The sequence below is a fragment of the Heteronotia binoei genome, chromosome 4 (genome assembly GCF_032191835.1).
Source record: "Heteronotia binoei isolate CCM8104 ecotype False Entrance Well chromosome 4, APGP_CSIRO_Hbin_v1, whole genome shotgun sequence".
NCBI classification, from domain to species: Eukaryota; Metazoa; Chordata; class Lepidosauria; order Squamata; family Gekkonidae; genus Heteronotia; species Heteronotia binoei.
Genome location: NC_083226.1, coordinates 133,305,256 through 133,322,217, shown reverse-complemented (window position 1 = coordinate 133,322,217; position 16,962 = coordinate 133,305,256). Strand labels below are relative to the sequence as shown.

At 48.2% G+C, this 16,962-nt stretch overlaps 1 protein-coding gene across 3 annotated transcripts in view; it reads right to left on the bottom strand.

Moving 5' to 3' along the window:
• The window catches only part of LOC132569575 (transportin-1), a 119,833-nt gene that overhangs the window by 45,385 nt on the left and 57,486 nt on the right, over positions 1–16,962 (bottom strand). For all 3 annotated transcript variants that reach the window (XR_009555275.1, XM_060235790.1, XM_060235789.1), the window contains 5 exons: positions 15,580–15,640; positions 14,643–14,811; positions 10,128–10,280; positions 8,146–8,371; positions 7,795–7,966 (listed from right to left, as the gene is read on the bottom strand). Coding sequence is in view for 2 of the 3 variants with exons in the window: in XM_060235790.1 (XP_060091773.1) it covers positions 7,795–7,966; positions 8,146–8,371; positions 10,128–10,280; positions 14,643–14,811; positions 15,580–15,640 (781 nt within the window). In the remaining variant the exon portion in view is untranslated. The remainder of the gene's footprint in view (positions 1–7,794; positions 7,967–8,145; positions 8,372–10,127; positions 10,281–14,642; positions 14,812–15,579; positions 15,641–16,962) is intronic.

The following is a 16,962-nucleotide window of genomic DNA, read 5'->3' as shown; positions in this document are numbered from 1 at the left end:
GCCCAACGGTGCCATCGTGGCAATCCCGCCAGTTCCTTCATGACCGCTGGAATCTCCTACTGGAGGGAGACCGTCAGCAGTGGGGAAGGAGGGCAGGTAGTGTGAATGCACAGATGACCACTCGAAGATCTACAGTTACAGGTAAGCAACCTGTCTATCTTCTTCGTGGTCTCTGTGCATCACACTTGTGGGAGATTAGCAAGCAAGGCATACCTGGAGGTGGGAAGACGGTCAACCGGAAACAGCAGATTGTAGCACCGCAGTCCCAAACAGAGTCCTCTGCTGAGCATGCACGTCTAGCGCGTAGTGCTTCATGAAGGCATGCGGGGACGACCAGGTAGCAGCTTTGCACACATCTGTCAAGGGCACACCCTTCAGGAACGCCACCGACGTCGCCATCGCTCTTGTGGAGTGTCCACGGACAGGTCCAGGGAACGGCCTCTTTGCCAGGAGGTAGCAGAGCCTGATCGTCTCCGTCAGCCACTTTGAGAACCTCTGGGACGAGATCCTGGAGCCCACCTTAGGCGTGGTGTACGAGACGAAAAGCTGCTGGTCCTTGCGAAAGGCTTTAGAGCGCTTTAGATAAAAGAGTAAGGCACGCTTGACATCCAGGGCGTGCAACCTACGCTCCTCATCCGAGGAGGGGTTAGGAAAAAAGGTTGGTAGCCAAACCTCTAGGTAGAGGTGGAATTGGGAGGCCACCTTAGGGAGAAAAGTGATGTCTGGGGCCAGGGAGACACCAGATTCTCTAAAAACTAAATAAGGATAGTCACAACGCATCGCCGTGAGTTCCCCCACGCGGCGTGCAGAAGTGATGGCCACTAAAAAGGCAGTCTTCCAGGACAGAAGCTGCAGAGAGCACGTGGCCATAGGTTCAAAGGGACGCCTAGTCAGTTTGTCCAGGACCAGTGTCAAGTCCCACAATTGAGTGGGGGGCTTTGATGGTGGGTGCAGCCTAAACAGTCCCCTCAAAAACTTTTTGGACTGAGGGTGAGCAAAGATAGAGTACCCCCCCACGGGTTCGTGATAGGCAGCTATAGCTGCCAGGTAGACTTTGATGGAGGAGAAAACTAGGCCTGCGTCCAGCAGGGATAGCAGAAAATCAAAAATTACCGGCAGGCCTGCCTCATGCGGTGTGCCTGATCAGTCAGCCACAAAGCTCGAGAACCTCCTCCACTTCCTATCATAGGAAGCTCTGGTGGAGGGTTTCCTACTGTTCAGTAGGACCTCCTGGACCCTGTCAGAGAACTCTAAAGGTCTATTAGCCATGCTGTCAGTTTCAGGTGTGGCACGTTGTGGTGCAGGACGTGCCCCCCCTGAGATGACAGGAGGTCTGGTTCTGCTGGGAAGTGGTAGAAGCTCCCCCCCGACAGTTGTAGTAGGGTGGAGAACCAGTTCTGGCGGGGCCACCAAGGGGTCACCAAGATGCAACGTGGACGCTCTGTTGCTATCTTGCTGACTACTTTCGTCAACAGGGGAAGGGGCGGGAACAAGTAGAGGAACCGGCCCGCCCAGGGAAGGAGGAGTCCGTCCCCCAGGGATGATGGGTCCGCCCCCCCTCTGGAGCAGAACATGGGGCACTTCTTGTTCTCTGCTGTAGCAAAGGCGTCCAGTTGTGGGTATCCCCACAGCTGGAAGACTGGTTCCAGGAAGCGCCACTGCAGCTCCCACTCGTGTGGTGACGCCCCCCCCTCTGCTGAGGGAGTCCGCTTGTGTGTTGAGGACCCCTGGCAGGTGTGCAGCCTTCACGAAGATGTTGTTCTGGATGCACTCCGACCACAAGTCCATTGCCAGCGCACAGAGCCGACGAGACACTGTCCCACCCTGCCTGTTGATGTAGGCCAGGGCGGTGGTGTTGTCTGTGAGCAATGCCACTGTCTTTCCCGCCAGCTTTGGGCGGAAGGAGCGAAGGGCGAAGTGCACCGCCAGGAGTTCCAGGTAGTTTATGTGGTGCAGGGCCAGCTTGGGAGGCCACTGGCCCCCCACGCACAGGCCGTCCATGTGGGCCCCCCACCCCCACAGGGAAGCGTCCGTGGTAATAGTTACTGAGGGAGCCGGGAGGTGGAAGGGGGCCCCCTGGCAAATGTTGTCCTTCGATTCCCACCACTGAAGCGATTGGAGCGTCGTAGGGGGAATAGTGAACCTCTTTCGAGGTGAGTCTTTGGTTGGGCGAAACTGACGAAGAAACCATAGCTGCAGGTCTCTCATCTTCAGTTTCGCGAAGAGTAGCACGCTTGTCGTCGCCGCCATCAGCCCCAGCATCCGCTGAAGCTGTTGTACTGTGCCCCACCCTTGTGTTTGGAGTAACTGCACCGTGCTCACGATGTCCTCTGCCCTCTGGGCGGGCAGGAACGCCCGATGAAGGTTTGTGTCCAGCACTGCACCTATGAACTGCACTGTCCTTGATGGAGTGAGCTTTGATTTCTCTAGGTTGACCTGCAAGCCCAGGGCATCGAGAAGGCGTAATGTGGCCGTGATGTGAGCGGACAGGCTTTCCCTTGATCTGGCTACCAGGAGCCAGTCGTCTATATATGGGAAAACTATCACTCCCTGCAGGCGGAGGTGGGCAGCCACTACGCTCATCATCTTTGTAAACACCCTGGGTGCTGTGGACAGTCCGAATGGTAGGGCCGTGAACTGGAAATGCTGTGGGCCTACAGCAAATCTTAGAAACCTTCTGAACTCTGGGTGGATGCTGATATGGAAGTAAGCATCCTTGAGGTCCAGGGTGGCCATCCAGTCCCCTTGGTTGATGAGGGGCAGGATTGATTGCAGTGTGGACATCCTGAACTTCTGGTACAGGATAAATTTGTTCAGATTCCGAAGGTCCATAATAGGCCTCAAGCCTCCATCCCTCTTGGGGACTAGGAAGTAGCGGGAGTAGAACCCATCCGCTCTGCCCTCCGTGGGTACCTTCTCTATGGCTTGTTTCTGCAGGAGGTTGGCCACCTCCGCCAGCAGAGGTGGGGAGGGAGGAGTGGTGACCACTACAGACTGATTTGGAATTTGAGCAAAGTCTATTTTGTAGCCCTCTTTGATGATGGACAGGGCCCACCTGTCTGAGGAGACCCGCTCCCAGGCAGGCAGGAAAGGGCGGAGGCGGATAGTGGAATGGGTGGGGGCGATGATGCGTGCCACAGCAAAGTCAAAGTCCCTGCTTAGAGGGGCGGGCGCCCTTAGATTTGCCCGAGGGCTGGGTGCCGTAGCGACCTCTGCTGTTCCCGGAGTAGGCCTGCTTGTCGGGTTGGGAGGTACGAGGGCGCCACTGTTGGTCTGAGGGTGGCTTGTGGGGAGGCTTCCTGGTCCAGGATCTGCTCCACTGCCTGGCTCTGGGTTGTCTGGAGGGTGCCTGAACCCCCAGGCTCCTGGAAATCTTCACGTTCTTATCCAGTTCCTGCAGGGCGTTGTCTGTGGTGGTACTAAACAGGCCGTCCCCTTCAAAGGGTAAGTCCTCGATGAGCGCCCTGGTGTCTTGCTGCAGGGCGGTAGACCGTAGCCAGGAGTGTCTACGGATGGAGACGGCGGACGTGATGGCTGTGGCAGACACATCCACCATGTGCCTTGCTGCTGTTAGCTGCTGCTTGGCTACTGCCAGGCCCTCTTTTTGTAGTCTCTTTGCAGCCATTTTCTTGTCCTCGGGTAGAGCGGAAAGGAGGGGGGACAGCTGTTCCCACATGGCGTACTGGTATCTCGCCATGCAGGCCGCATAGTTCGATACCTTCGCGCCAAGGGATCCCGCCGAATAGATCTTCCTGCCCATACCATCCAGTTTCTTCCCCTCCTTGCCAGGAGGGGCAGAATGCACCCTGCGCGACTTCGAGGAAGATGAGACGATGGCTGAATTTGGTTTTGGGTGCGTAAAGAGAAACTCAGCCCCCGTCTCCTGGACCTTGTACATATGGTCCAGCTTCCTCAAAGACACCGGTGCCGAGGATGGCTTCTTCCATGGCTCCTTGAGTGCCTGTAGGATGACCTTGGTTACAGGCAGAGCTACAGCCGTGGACGTGTCCCGTTGCACAATATCAAAGACGTTATCGTCCACGATTGGCTTGGGCTGGGAGATGGGCAAGGAAATGGTGGTTGCCATCCTTTTAACCATCTCAGCATAGGACCGCAGGTCTTCTGAGGGCGAGACTGGGAGGTCTTCCGCTGTGTTGGGATCTGGCGAGGGTTCCCAGGCTCTCTCCTCGTCGCTCTCCGACCCCAATGGCGAAGACGCTCTGTGCTCTGAGCGGTCCGACAGGGGTGGTTGTTGGCTCCCTCCGCGGTGACTGGATCGGCGTCGGGGGTCGGTGCTGGGGCTCTGTCGGTGCGACGCGTCGCTCCAGTGGGATCGAGACCGATGCCGATGGCCTTCTGGATCAGTGCGATGTCCTGGAGAAAGAAGACATTTCGGACCACTGCTCCCACTCCGAGTGCTCTCTTGGTTGGTACCAATGATACTGCGGGCAGCAGGGGTAGGGCGACTGCCATCTATGCTGCTCCCAAGGGGGTATCAGTGGGAAGCGCCAAGACTCGACCGACGGCTCCCTCTGTCTTCCGCCTTTAGGCGTCGCGGTTCTAGCCGCGTCGGCCGATGTAGATGCCTCGACGTCTGAGGCTGATTCGGCGCTTCGCCGAAGAGAGCCCGCCGAAGGAGATCGCCGCGTTAGGTCGATCTCTGCTTCCGACGCTGGGGGGCGCGGCCGCTGAACGCTGGCCCCGGGCGTCGATGGGCTGCGTGGCCGATGAGCGCCGGCCCCGGGAGTCAGTGGGCTGCGTGGCCGATGAGCGCTGGCCCTAGGTGTCGATGGGCTGCGCAGCGGAGAAGGGGGGGTCCTACACGGCGGGTCGACAATGATCGGCGCCGACACATCGGGGGGAGGCGAAGTTGAGCGAGGCCGTTTTCGCTTCTCCTTGCTCTTCGCCTTCTTGGAGGAAGATTCTCGTCCCGCTTCCTCCCGTCTCTTTTTCGCTGGTCTCTCGACCGACCCCTCAAGGGCTCGTTTCATGGGGTCTCGCTCCCTCGGTGCTTCCCCTTCGATCACGGTCGCATCGGCCAATGGGACCGTCGGGGCTTGGGCGTCCGCCATTTTCGGTACCGATGCCGAAGGGCCCGTCGACGATTTCGGGGGACGAAGTGCCGAGGCAGTTAATGCGGCCGATAGCCTTGCCGCCCTGTTCTTCCTCGTTTGTTTGGAGAAGCGGAGGCAGTGTGGGCAGGCCTCCACACGGTGCGCTTCCCCCAAGCAGAGGAGACACAGGGAATGGCCGTCTGGGGGGGCGATCTTCTTCCCACAGGCCTGGCACCTCTTAAAAAAACCCCAACGACTGTCCATAGACAATCGTACTAGGGAAAAACCTTCTCAGAATCCTCTGAGGAGGGGAAAACTAGGGAGCAACAAGGGGGGGGAAGCCCCGGACGGCGATCCGCCACAACACGCACCCGAAAAAAACACTTTTTTTTTTTTAACTAACTAACTAACTAAACTAACTACTACTCTACGAAAACAACAAACAGGCTATATAAACAGAGACGAGGGGGAAAAAGGGTAGAAAAAACCCGAAGCTCACCGACCGGGAACACGAGAGAAACGCAGCTTCTTCGCGCAGCGGTCAGAAAGGAACTGGCGGGATTGCCGCGATGGCGCCGTTGGGCGTGCACAGTGGGACGCCTGCGCGTGCCCAGTGGCGCCGACGGCGGAAAATTCCCGGGCTTTCTTACAGATACCGATCGGGGACCCGCGCAGGCGCAGTATCCCACAAGTGTGATGCACAGAGACCACGAAGAAGATGGTGGCCCTTGCAGTGGAGGCAACCTGGGCCTCCTTTCAATTTCCAGGCTGTCAACTGCAGCCATGCTGGCTCTGAGTGCTAGACAGGTCCCTGGTGAAGGATGTCTGCTCTGGTTGGCAGAGTCCACAGCGCCGTGGTTGACATCTGAACAAAGTCCAAGAACTATGGCCTCCTTGGTCAGAAGGGGACCACAAATATGATCTCTGCCCTCTCCCTCCTGATACTGTTGAGCACCGTGTGTCCAAGGGAAAGCTGTAGGGTAGGCTTGCCAGCCAGGGACATAACACTGCATCCATGCCCTCTGCTTTCAGCTTGTGGAACCTGGATGGGAAACGGTCCATTTGGTGGTGGTTTACAGTTGCTAGCAGATCTATTGCCAGAGTTCCAAACCTCTGGGTGAGTTGGCTGAATATTTCCTTGTTCAGGCTCCATTCTCCTGGGTCCAAGTACTCCTTGTTCAGCCAGCCTGCCTATTGGTTGGCTTGACCCTTGAGGTGTTCCACTTTCAGGCTTGCTAAATTCTTTCTGCCCTTTTTAGCAGACATGTTTCCATGTACAATGACTTTGATCTAGTGCCTCCTTGCCAGTCTGTGTGTGCAGTTGTTGTCAAGTTGTCAGTACATACGAGTGTGTAGTTGGTTGTACAACTGCTGGAAGACTGCTAGTGCCAACCTGACTGCTTGAAGTTCCATCCAGTTGACTCTCTGAGCAGTTTCCTATGTGGACCATCTTCCTTGTGTTACCAGGTGCATGCAGAGTGCTCCCCATCTTCTCTTGCTTGTGTCTGTTGTGACTATAATTTTACACGGTTGGGTAAAGCTGGTACCTTTTCCCAGGTTCTCATGTACTGCCCATCACTTCAATTCCTTCCTCAAACTGTCTGTTATCAGGATCTGCTTGTGTGTGCACCTTGAGATGTGGGGGAAATAAGGTGCACTGCATAGGTCTGGCATGGAACCACACCCAGGGCATCATGTCTATGGTGGAGATCATTAAACTGCCAGTAAACTATCTTCCAACACTATAAGACTTTTTAAATTTCAGCTGGCATTGATCAATAGTTAGATATTTGTTTTCCACATTTGTTTTGATGCTTTCTGCTTATATTATGCATTTATGAATTGCATATTTGTGTTAGTTATCTTCATTAGTTAGTTATTATGCATTAGTTATTGTGCTGATATTAACTATTTAAACTGGTCTGGTTGATTTTAATTTGGAACTGTATAGTTATATCAGTTGTTCTATTAGATTATATATACTGCTTTTAAAATCCCCAAGTACTTTTTTGTGAAGAGGCAGTATACAGGAATCTTAAACAAACAAACCAGCTTCAGCCTCAAACAGTTTATCAGCTTCTTTGTTTATTGACATAGTTGGGATTCAAACAGCTACTTCTGTCTTCCACTAGACACCTGCACTAGCCCCAACAGAACTGTCAACTTTGTTCTCTGAACATTTCTGCTGAGGCCACAATACAATCCCTTCATTTTCAACAACAGTCTGCCTCATAGCATGGCCACTCAAAAGCAACTGCTGCCTGGGCCAACAAAACTAGATTTACAGTTGTTGGGATTCAGGATGGTATATGCAGTTGACAGAAGCCTGGTGTAATATAGCAGTGAGCACAAACTGGAAGCCTCTGTTTCAAACTTTCCTTCTGCCAGGAATTTCCTAGGTTGTCTTAGGCAAGGCACAACTCCATGCTAGCCTCAGTGCACCCCCATCATAAGCAGGGAACTACTTTATGCAATATGAACCTTGGAAGAAACAACGGCTTGGATTCAAAGAATTGCAAACAGAGCAGTCCACAAAAGGAGACTTTACCAATTTTTCCCTCTCACTTTGCCTTCCTATATTGCCCTAAAAGCAGCAACTAAGGGTTGGCAGAAATTGTCAGACACTGCCACCCTTTCAAACAGGCTTAGGAGACACACAAGGGCTGCAAGCAGGTAGGAGGAAATCAGCAATGATCCAATGTGAATGGTTTTATCTTAACAAAACTGAAGCAGTACTTACTGGTTTGTTTAGATGATGGCCTACAGAATCTGCTAAAGTTCCTATGGCATCGTAAAGAATGAGCAGATTCTTATGCTGGTATTTACTAAAAGCAAAGACCAGAGTATCAAGTATATAAGCAAGATAAGGAACAAGTTCTGTACAAGCCTCCTCTTCTAGAGTAGCAAAGGCACTGAAAATAAAAACAAAAATATTCAATCTACAGATGGAAATAATACACCTATTTTCCTGTAGACAAACTATCAAATCCTTATCAAATCCTTTTAAAAAAGGAAGTTTACCCAAAGAAGAGCTACTCACTATTATGCAAAGTTTTCACTTTCAATTAATATTTTCATGGCTCTGACCTACCTGCAGGCAGCTTCTTGTACTCTCTTGTTGCTATCAAGGATACGTTTTAGCAACTCAGTCATTAATGGCTTCAAGTACGTGTCTGGGGGTTGACTGACTACCCAGTGTGCATAGCGGCTAAGAGTCCAGCAAGTAATGGAGCGCACAAGAGCCTTTTTATCAGAGAGGCACTGAATAAGGTGAGGGATTAGCTCAGGAAGATATGGAATCATACCCTGCATGCAACCTGCAAAAAGATGATACTAATTAGAAACGCCTTGCTGAGCCACATCTCCACATAGTCAAAACAGCAAAGCCAACATGCGGAAAAAATATATCGTGCATGTCTCAGCTTGAGCAACTATGATATTACATGAACCATAATAATATGTTTTGATGTGTACTTTGCTAAAAGAAAAAAGGAGGCATCACTCAATACCCTTTGCATACCTATAGAAAACCTACTCTGGAACCTGGCACAAAAGCAACATACAATGTGATTTTTAATCTGCCCACTAGTTAAAGAGAGAAAATGCAAATTTCAGTAGTCACAGCAAATGATTACAGATTAAGGTGGATATCAGCCAAGTATTAATTCAGAATATCAGGTGGTCTTTTGCCCATCTTCCTTCATGTGTCTTAAGAGAAATCCTATCTAACCACCTACAGCTTGCTCTACAGTGAGGTGGCAGATTTGGCGGGCAGGTGGGTGGGTTGGAGCAGCACAACACACTACCTACATCCTATCCAGCAGCAAAAGCTACCCTTCTTAATCCCGCAGGCATATTTAGAAATGGTTGGGGAGCTAAGAGAGAAGAAGCATCAGCTGCTCTGGCTTCTGGGTGGCAGCAGCAAAGGAAATCTGTAATCATTTATGTAATCTGTACTTATTTACTGTGACTACTGTGACTGGGACAGCATCCACCGTAGAGGTGCCAATGCCAACATCCTGTTACACAGAACAGGGTATGCAGGGGGTGGGGGGAGACTATGCCAACAGTCAGTCACTATACATTGAGTAATTCTCAGTCATAGGGCACAACTTAAATCTTATGCCGTTGTATTTTACAGATTTGACTTACCTGCAATTACAACACCACCACCCCAACCACCATTACAAATAAGTTCTTACTATCATTTACGAACAGCTTCTAAAGACTTTATTCCAAATCATCTATACAGCAATCTTGTGAAGATTTGCAAGCAGAGAAAGTAAGGTTACTTGATTAAGAGGTGTCAGACAGCTGATGCCTGAGGAATAAGTAGTCTGAACAAAACTGGGACATCAACTTTTAACTGTGCACTCTGCACATGAAGATGTTTCTATTCACACACTTTCTAGTGAAAAGACCACTATATGGTTTATATGAAATCTAATCCACCTAACTAATTTGGAGGAAATATTCTTCTGAAATCAGTCTAGAAAACTTAGGTGACAAACATTCACAGGACCAATTCAAACATAATTTTCATGTGGATCCCTGTATAGAAAAATGCACATGGAGAAAAGCCAATGTACTTCAATGTATGTTTCTTAGTGGAGGAAATAGCGAAGATGGGTTGGATCCCAAAACATTTCAAGGAAATCTTTTGCTCAAGGACTGCACCTTTACCTGCTCCTTTCTTATAAAGCCCCACACAACACTACCAAGAAAAAAAAATCTGGTTGTCTGGGCATCCTCAAAAACAATGAAGGAGATGCAGCTTGAGATACTCCCACATACAAGCGTTGAAGAACCTTCTTGATTGAAGGCATCTTTGAATCCCAACACAGATTAATTAGCCCTTGCCTGGAAAGTCACTTTCTTTATAGGAGCATCAGGCCAGTTTAAGTAAAGCTCTTTTGGGTCTCCTACAAGAATAAATGTTTTGTTACACATTCTTGGCTTAGAAACAGGGACACAATTTATGGATTAAACTAGAAGGCTAACAGTGGTAACCACAAATGTAAGGTACATTTGAGATTATAAAACACTAGCCATGTAACCCAAACATTGGCTTACCTTCAGCAATTGCTCCTAGAACTAGGATGCCTGATTCTTTGACCACCCATTCTGGATGAAAAAGCAATTCTTTCAGAAGGGGCAAAATGTGTGGCAGCAATTCATCACGGAATACATTGGCAAGTACATCAAGGGCAGCAGCAGAACACTTCCCTAAAAATATGTGTGTGTGTGAGAATACATTTTAGTTAGAAACTAAATAAAAAATAAGTCATAGGAATATTTCACAAGCTTTCTAAAAACAGGCTGCTTATCTTGTATCTGTAAGTAAGTAAAATTTTATTTGTATCCCGCCCTCCCCCGCCAAAGCAGGCTCAGGGCGGCTAACAACAACAGAAAACAACAGTACATTAATAAACCATTACATTAATAAACATTAAATTAACCTTAAAAACCAGTTAATACATTAATTAAAAGCCATTATTAATTAATTACATTAAATTGAATTACATTTAATTGAGTTAAATCTAACCATAATATTATCGTTGGCGCTATATCTATCAGTTGGTATTGATGGCGGATATTTCTTTGTTGTGCACTTGTAATTCAGCTATTCATAAACGCCAGTTTAAAGAGGGTGGTCTTGCAGGCCCTGCGGAACTGATCTGAGGTTCCGCAGGGCCCGCACCTCCTCTGGGAGCTGATTCCAAAGATATGGGGCCGCAGAAGAAAAGGCCCGTGTGCGGGTGTTCTGGAGTTTGATTTCTTTTGGCCCAGGGGTAGTCAATCTGTTTTTTCCTACTGACCTCAGTGCTCTCTGGGGCTCGTACGGGGAGAGACGGTCCTTCAGGTAGGCCGGTCCTCAGCCATATAGGGCTTTAAAGGTAATGACCAGCACTTTGCACTGGACCCGGTATACAATCGGTAACCAGTGCAGTTCGCGTAGCCCCGGCCGTATATGTTCCCATCTTGGGAGACCAAGCAACAGCCTGGCCGCCGCATTCTGCACTGGTTGTAACTTCTGGGTCCGGCACAGAGGCAGCCCCATGTAGAGGGCGTTACAGTAGTCCAATCTTGAGGTGACCGTCGCATGGATCACCGTTGCTAGGTCCTGATGCTCTAGGAAAGGGGCCAGCTGCCTCGCCCGCCTCAGATGGAAGAATGTTGACTTGGCAGTGGCTGTTATCTGGGCCTCCATTGATAGTGAAGGCTCCAGTAAAACACCCAGACTCTTCACCCACTGCGCCGCCTTCAGCGGCGCACCGTCGAAGTTCGGGAGAGATATTTCCTTCCCCAGAGTGCCATGACCCACACAGAGAACCTCTGTCTTCGCTGGGTTCAACTTCAGCCCACTCAGTCTAAGCCACGTTGCAACAGCCTGTAAGGCCTGATCCAGGTTCCCCGGGGCAGAGGCGGACCGGCCGTCCATTAGCAGATAGAGCTGGGTGCCATCTGCATATTGATGACAACCCAGCCCAAACCTCCGGGCAATCTGGGCAAGGGGGCGCATATAGATGTTAAATAACATCGGGGAGAGAACTGCTCCCTGAGGCACCCCACAATCCAGTGTGTGCCTCTGGGATCGTTCACCCCCAATCGCCACCCTTTGTCCCCGACCCATGAGGAAGGAGGAGAGCCATTGTGAGGCCAACCCCCTAACCCCTATGTCGGTGAGGCGGTGGATCAGTAGCCGATGGTCGAACGTATCAAATGCAGCCGACAGTTCTAGTAACATCAGCACTGCTATACCGCCTCGATCCAGTTGCCGCTGGAGGTCATCTGCCAAGGCGACCAGGACCGTCTCCGTCCCGTGGCCCGGTCGGAAACCAGACACGGGTCTAGGACAGAAGCATCATCTAGAAATCTCTGTAGCTGCAACGCCACTGCCCTCTCAATAATTTTACCTAAAAATGGTAAATTAGACACCGGTCGGTAGTTTGCCAATTCGGCTGGGTCTGTTGTAGATTTTTTCAGGAGGGGGCGGACCAAGGCCTCTTTCAAAGGTATTGGGAAACGCCCCTCTAAGAGGGATCTATTTATGATGTCCCGTAAAGGACATCTAAGCTCCCTCTGGCAAGATTTAATCAGCCAAGAGGGACAAGGGTCCAGATCGCATGTTGTTGGGCGAGCAGCAGAGAGGATTCCATCGACTTCTTCCAGGCTGAGAGGGGCAAAGTGGTCCAGCATTAAATCCGAAGACAGGCGCGGAGCCTCAGTTTCACTTACTGTATCTGTGATAGGCAGGTCTTGGCGGAGTGACGAGATTTTATCTGCAAAATATTTCGCAAATGCCTCACAGCCTATCTCTAATTCTCTAACGTTTGGTTTGCCTTGTGGCAATGTTATAAGGTCTCCAATTACCCTAATTGCCAATTATCTGGCATTCAAGTGCTCATTTTGTGCTTTCAGACATGGGAGCTCAACCCCATGCACAGTATTGTTAGCAACTTAAAGTAGTAAGATTTAAAAACTGTCTTTGGTGAAGGATGGATGTAAACTCTCTACTGCCATGAGGTACAGCTATTCCATGTCCAGATGGACAATCTTACCTTTGAAAAGAGGAAAATGAACAAACTGTGCCCTCTCAAAGTGTGAAACGGGTGCAAACCATATCTGCCTCAGCTAAACTGAAGTGAGAAGGCTACAATTTCCTTCTTTCTTAATATTGCAAAGTGTCTTTGGCAATGGGGAAACACAGAAGATGTCCTGTCCTCAATAAGGCATCCTCTTGGACTAATGACCATCTTATCTACTGTAATACAGTGCAAATTTTGAAACAGCCACTGAAGAAACTGTGTCAATCAAGGCCAAGAGTAAACACGGGTGGGAAAGGCCACAGTCTGAGGAACCACTTTTTTGCATATGTAGTTGGCTACAGCCTACCATATGATTTTGCAAGACAGAAATCCTTCACAATGTTCCTACTGTAGTGAGCAAAGAATTGGGGAAGTAAGTACTTCTCTGCCTGTCAGGATGGGTGCACTCCATCATACAGGGCCTGTGGAACTTCTCTAGCGTCTCTCTTTCAAAGTTTGTGAATACTCTCAAAAGTTGTGAATGCAGGCTCAAGATACTATTAGGGTGAAGCACACTAGGGCTGTGCTTTCAAATCTACCCAAACCGAAAATGTACCTGTATATTTCAGCTTCCCAAATGTATCTGGATTTTCTTGGGAGAACCTGGGGGGTGGGGGGGGTGTCCCGAAAAAATAAATATATATTTGGGAATCACCGCTAGGTCTGAAAATGGTGGAGAGGCAGTAACAGATTACTCTTACCTCTCAGCTCTTTGTTGGGCTTCTACTGCAGTCTCTTTAAAGTATAAAGTGGCATGGTTTAAACCAGGTTGCAAAAGAAGCCATCCAAGCCAGGATCAGCCTGCCACGGGAAGTAACCTCCCTGTGGCATGCAGATGCTGCGCTGGTTTTTTCTGCAGCAGTTTAAAGCGGGCTGCAGGAGAAGTTAAGCCAGCCCCAGGATTCGGCTGGCTTTTTGGGTTTTTTTAAACTGGTATTTTTCTTATTGGGTCTATTGAACCCCCCCAAAAATCGGGATTCCTGAAAAATTCCAGATCTGAATACTGTACCAGTGTATGGATCCAGGATTTTTCTGAAGTACCAAAAATTTTACAGGTGCAATAGACCTGTAGCAAACATCTCTAAAGCACACAAACCATGACAAAGAACTCATTATTATATTTTATCCACTTTACCTATTTTAGCCACAATGACTAAAGACTGTAATTTTATGTTGAAAAAATAATTTTCATACCTATTTAAACGGCAAAATCTCAGAAGAAATATTCAATTTGTGGTCAAGCTGCAGAAGAGTTACATACAGAAGAGCACAAGAGTCCTGCTGCATCAGACACAATGGTCCATCTAGTCCAGCATCCTGTCTCACATAGTGGCAGGGTTTGGAAGGATTTTTAAAACAAGATTGCCCCCTTATGTTGGGTACCCCAGTGTGGTGTCATGGGCTCCAAGGCACCTATATAGACACCTTTCCTGGTGCCTGCCAAGTGTTTTTGAGAGGGATCAAGTGTTTTTAGGAAGTGAGAGGTTGGGACTTTTGCCTAGCAGGTCTTCCAACTGAAAAACATCAATGCTCCACAGCTGCCATAACAGCCCAAGGATCTTTGCTACATGACTTATGTTCATTTTAAAGGGCATCTTAATAACTAGAGTGTCTACCAGAAGTACTGAAAAGATAAAAAGAGTTAATCACAGCTTCGTATCTTGACTTCCTATGGTTGCTGTGTCTTCTGTGCCAGCTATTTTGTGGTTACATCCACCAAAATGTGTCTGAATCCAAAAGTGGCCACAAGTTAAAATGACTGTCCAATGACTGTCAGGAATCAGGAACAAAATTTCAGTGGGCTAAGTACATTGCAGCTGAAAAGGAAAATAAGGAAGTGCTGCTCTGCAGTCTCTGCTTCACTAGTGGATCTCATATGATACGAGTTTCTACCTTCAGAACAATGACTGAAGCTTTCAAAAGGGCAGGAGGAAGGACAAGCAGAGAGACCAGGCACCTATTTTGATTTTACAGTCTTTCATACAGAAATCTGACTTACTTAAATTCCAGTCAGAAATTGTATCATCATCATCAAGTTCATCCTCCTCCTCCTCCTCCTCCTCAATACCATCTTCTTCATGCTGCTGAGCTACTGTCCGTGATCGGTGAAATCGGGGCCTTATATCTTGTTCACTGTCTGGGATGGCTTCATCTTCTTCAACATCTCCCTGTTACCAGAAATGAAACAGCAGAATCTAGAGACACACTCAATTCTCAAGAATTCCCCCCGTCTTTTCAAAAACAATTAACAGTGTTTTGATATTTATATCTTAAAAGCTGGATGGGCCATTAAGTTCTCTTACATGTCCTAGAGTTTTTGGAACACAACAGATTAGAAGTATTTTTTAAACATAATGATAATTAATAGAGATGGGCATGAACCGAACTGAACCCCAAAGAAAAATTCGTGACAATTTTTGCCCTTTTTGAGATTCACAAATTCTCATCACAGGTTCACCATCATGAACTTCCAACAAACTTCCAGAACAGTTCATAGTTGGAGCATAAAAGGACTCTGAGTCCCTTTAAAGCCCTGCTTTCTGCTTCCCTGCCCCCAAAAACCACAGAAACAACTGAGTGGTGGGGAAGCACTCCCTGGTCATCTGTTTTGGGCAATCCTGCAAAAGACAATCCAAAAGAGCTGTGTGGCAGGGAAACACTCTAGTCCAGCATCCAACTTAAAGGGATTGCAGACAACAGCTTGAAGCAGCTGAGCAACAAGGATCAAGCTGCTCCCCCCTGCTCAGCTGTTTTTTTGGGCTTTATGCAAACCCTGTTAAAAACTGCGCAGCCCCTTTTATGAACAAACTGAAAGGAAGTTACATTTTGGGCATGTATAGGTAAGAAACACAAAAATGACTTTTAATAAAGTACTTAACCTAACCCATTAATATTTAAGTAGCACTTCTTCCATGGGGCAAAAAACTGATACTTACTTTTAGCAGAATTATATCTATTTCTGAGTATTTCATGCCATTCACTAAAACAGGTATCAACCTATGAAGCAAAGACTTCTATTAATTGTTGAATTCCAATTAGAAGAGTCAAAATCTTATTGCCGCAGTTTCCACTTAAGTACAACTGTGACTTCAGTCACAAAAATGGTAGGTATGCAAAAATTGGGCTAACTCACATGGCACCACATAATTCTATTTATTTAATTCAATTTTTATATTGCCCATTCCCTAAAAGGGCTCGGGGGGGTATACAATGACATACTAAAACATACAGTTAAAAACATTAAAATCTAATAAAATTCCAATAGCAATTCAAAATTAAATAGATGGTGGTTGAATTTCTAGTTGTGCTACCATCTCATGGAAAGAGGGGGAGGAGTGCCAGACAGATGGACACTGTTGCTGTTGTCAACCAAATGCCTGAGGGAATATCTCTGCCTTACAGGCTTCAAGCCCTGCAGGGCATGGATATTGGTCAGCAGAGTGTTCCTCAAGGTTGAGGCCGGGGCACTAAAAGCCCTGGTCGAGGACAGAAGGATATCTCTCGGACTGGGGATCACAAGCAAGTTCTTCTCAGCGGACACTAACGCTCTTCAGAGGGTATACCAGGAAAGGTGGTCCCAAAGATACATGGATCCCAGACAATACTCCCTCTAAGGTTTGGAGTTTTGTGAGAAAAAATCTACTTAATGAGCTACTGCAAAAATTAGTTTGCTCTGGGGCAGGGGTGGCCAAACTTGCTGAATGTAAGAGCCACATAGAATAAATGCCAAATGTTTGAGAGCTGCAAGACAGCAATGGGGAGGGAGGGAGAAAATAGATAGGGAGAGGAAGATGGAAAGAAAGCAACTTTAACTTTTCATGGATTATCCAAGCTGATGACTGACTTGACTGGGAAAAGTGATTTTAAAGAGCCAAATGCCTTCTCCAATGCTGCCACCAGGGCAGTGGGGGCTTTGAAAGCCACATGATAGGTGTGAAAGATTCACATGTGACTCCCAAGCCACAGTCTGGCCACCTCTGCTCTGGGGCCATTTTTCCTGAATGTGTGAGTTGTAGGCTAAAAAAGTATGAGCTAGTTCACACTAACTCAGCTTAGAGGAAACATTGGTCCCAGACCATTAAGGGCCTTGAAGGTAAGCACCAGAACCTTGAATCTGATCCAGTTCTCAAACGGTAACCAGTGCAGCTTGCACTGTACAGGTCGAATATGTGCCATTTGTGCAAGTTTCCAAGAGCCTATGCAGATGAAACATAAACAATGTAAATGTTGCATTTGGATGGAAGTATGCTAAATTATATACATACAAGCAATCATACACTTTCCAGAAGATAACAACAGCTGTGTTTCATGGTCAAAAT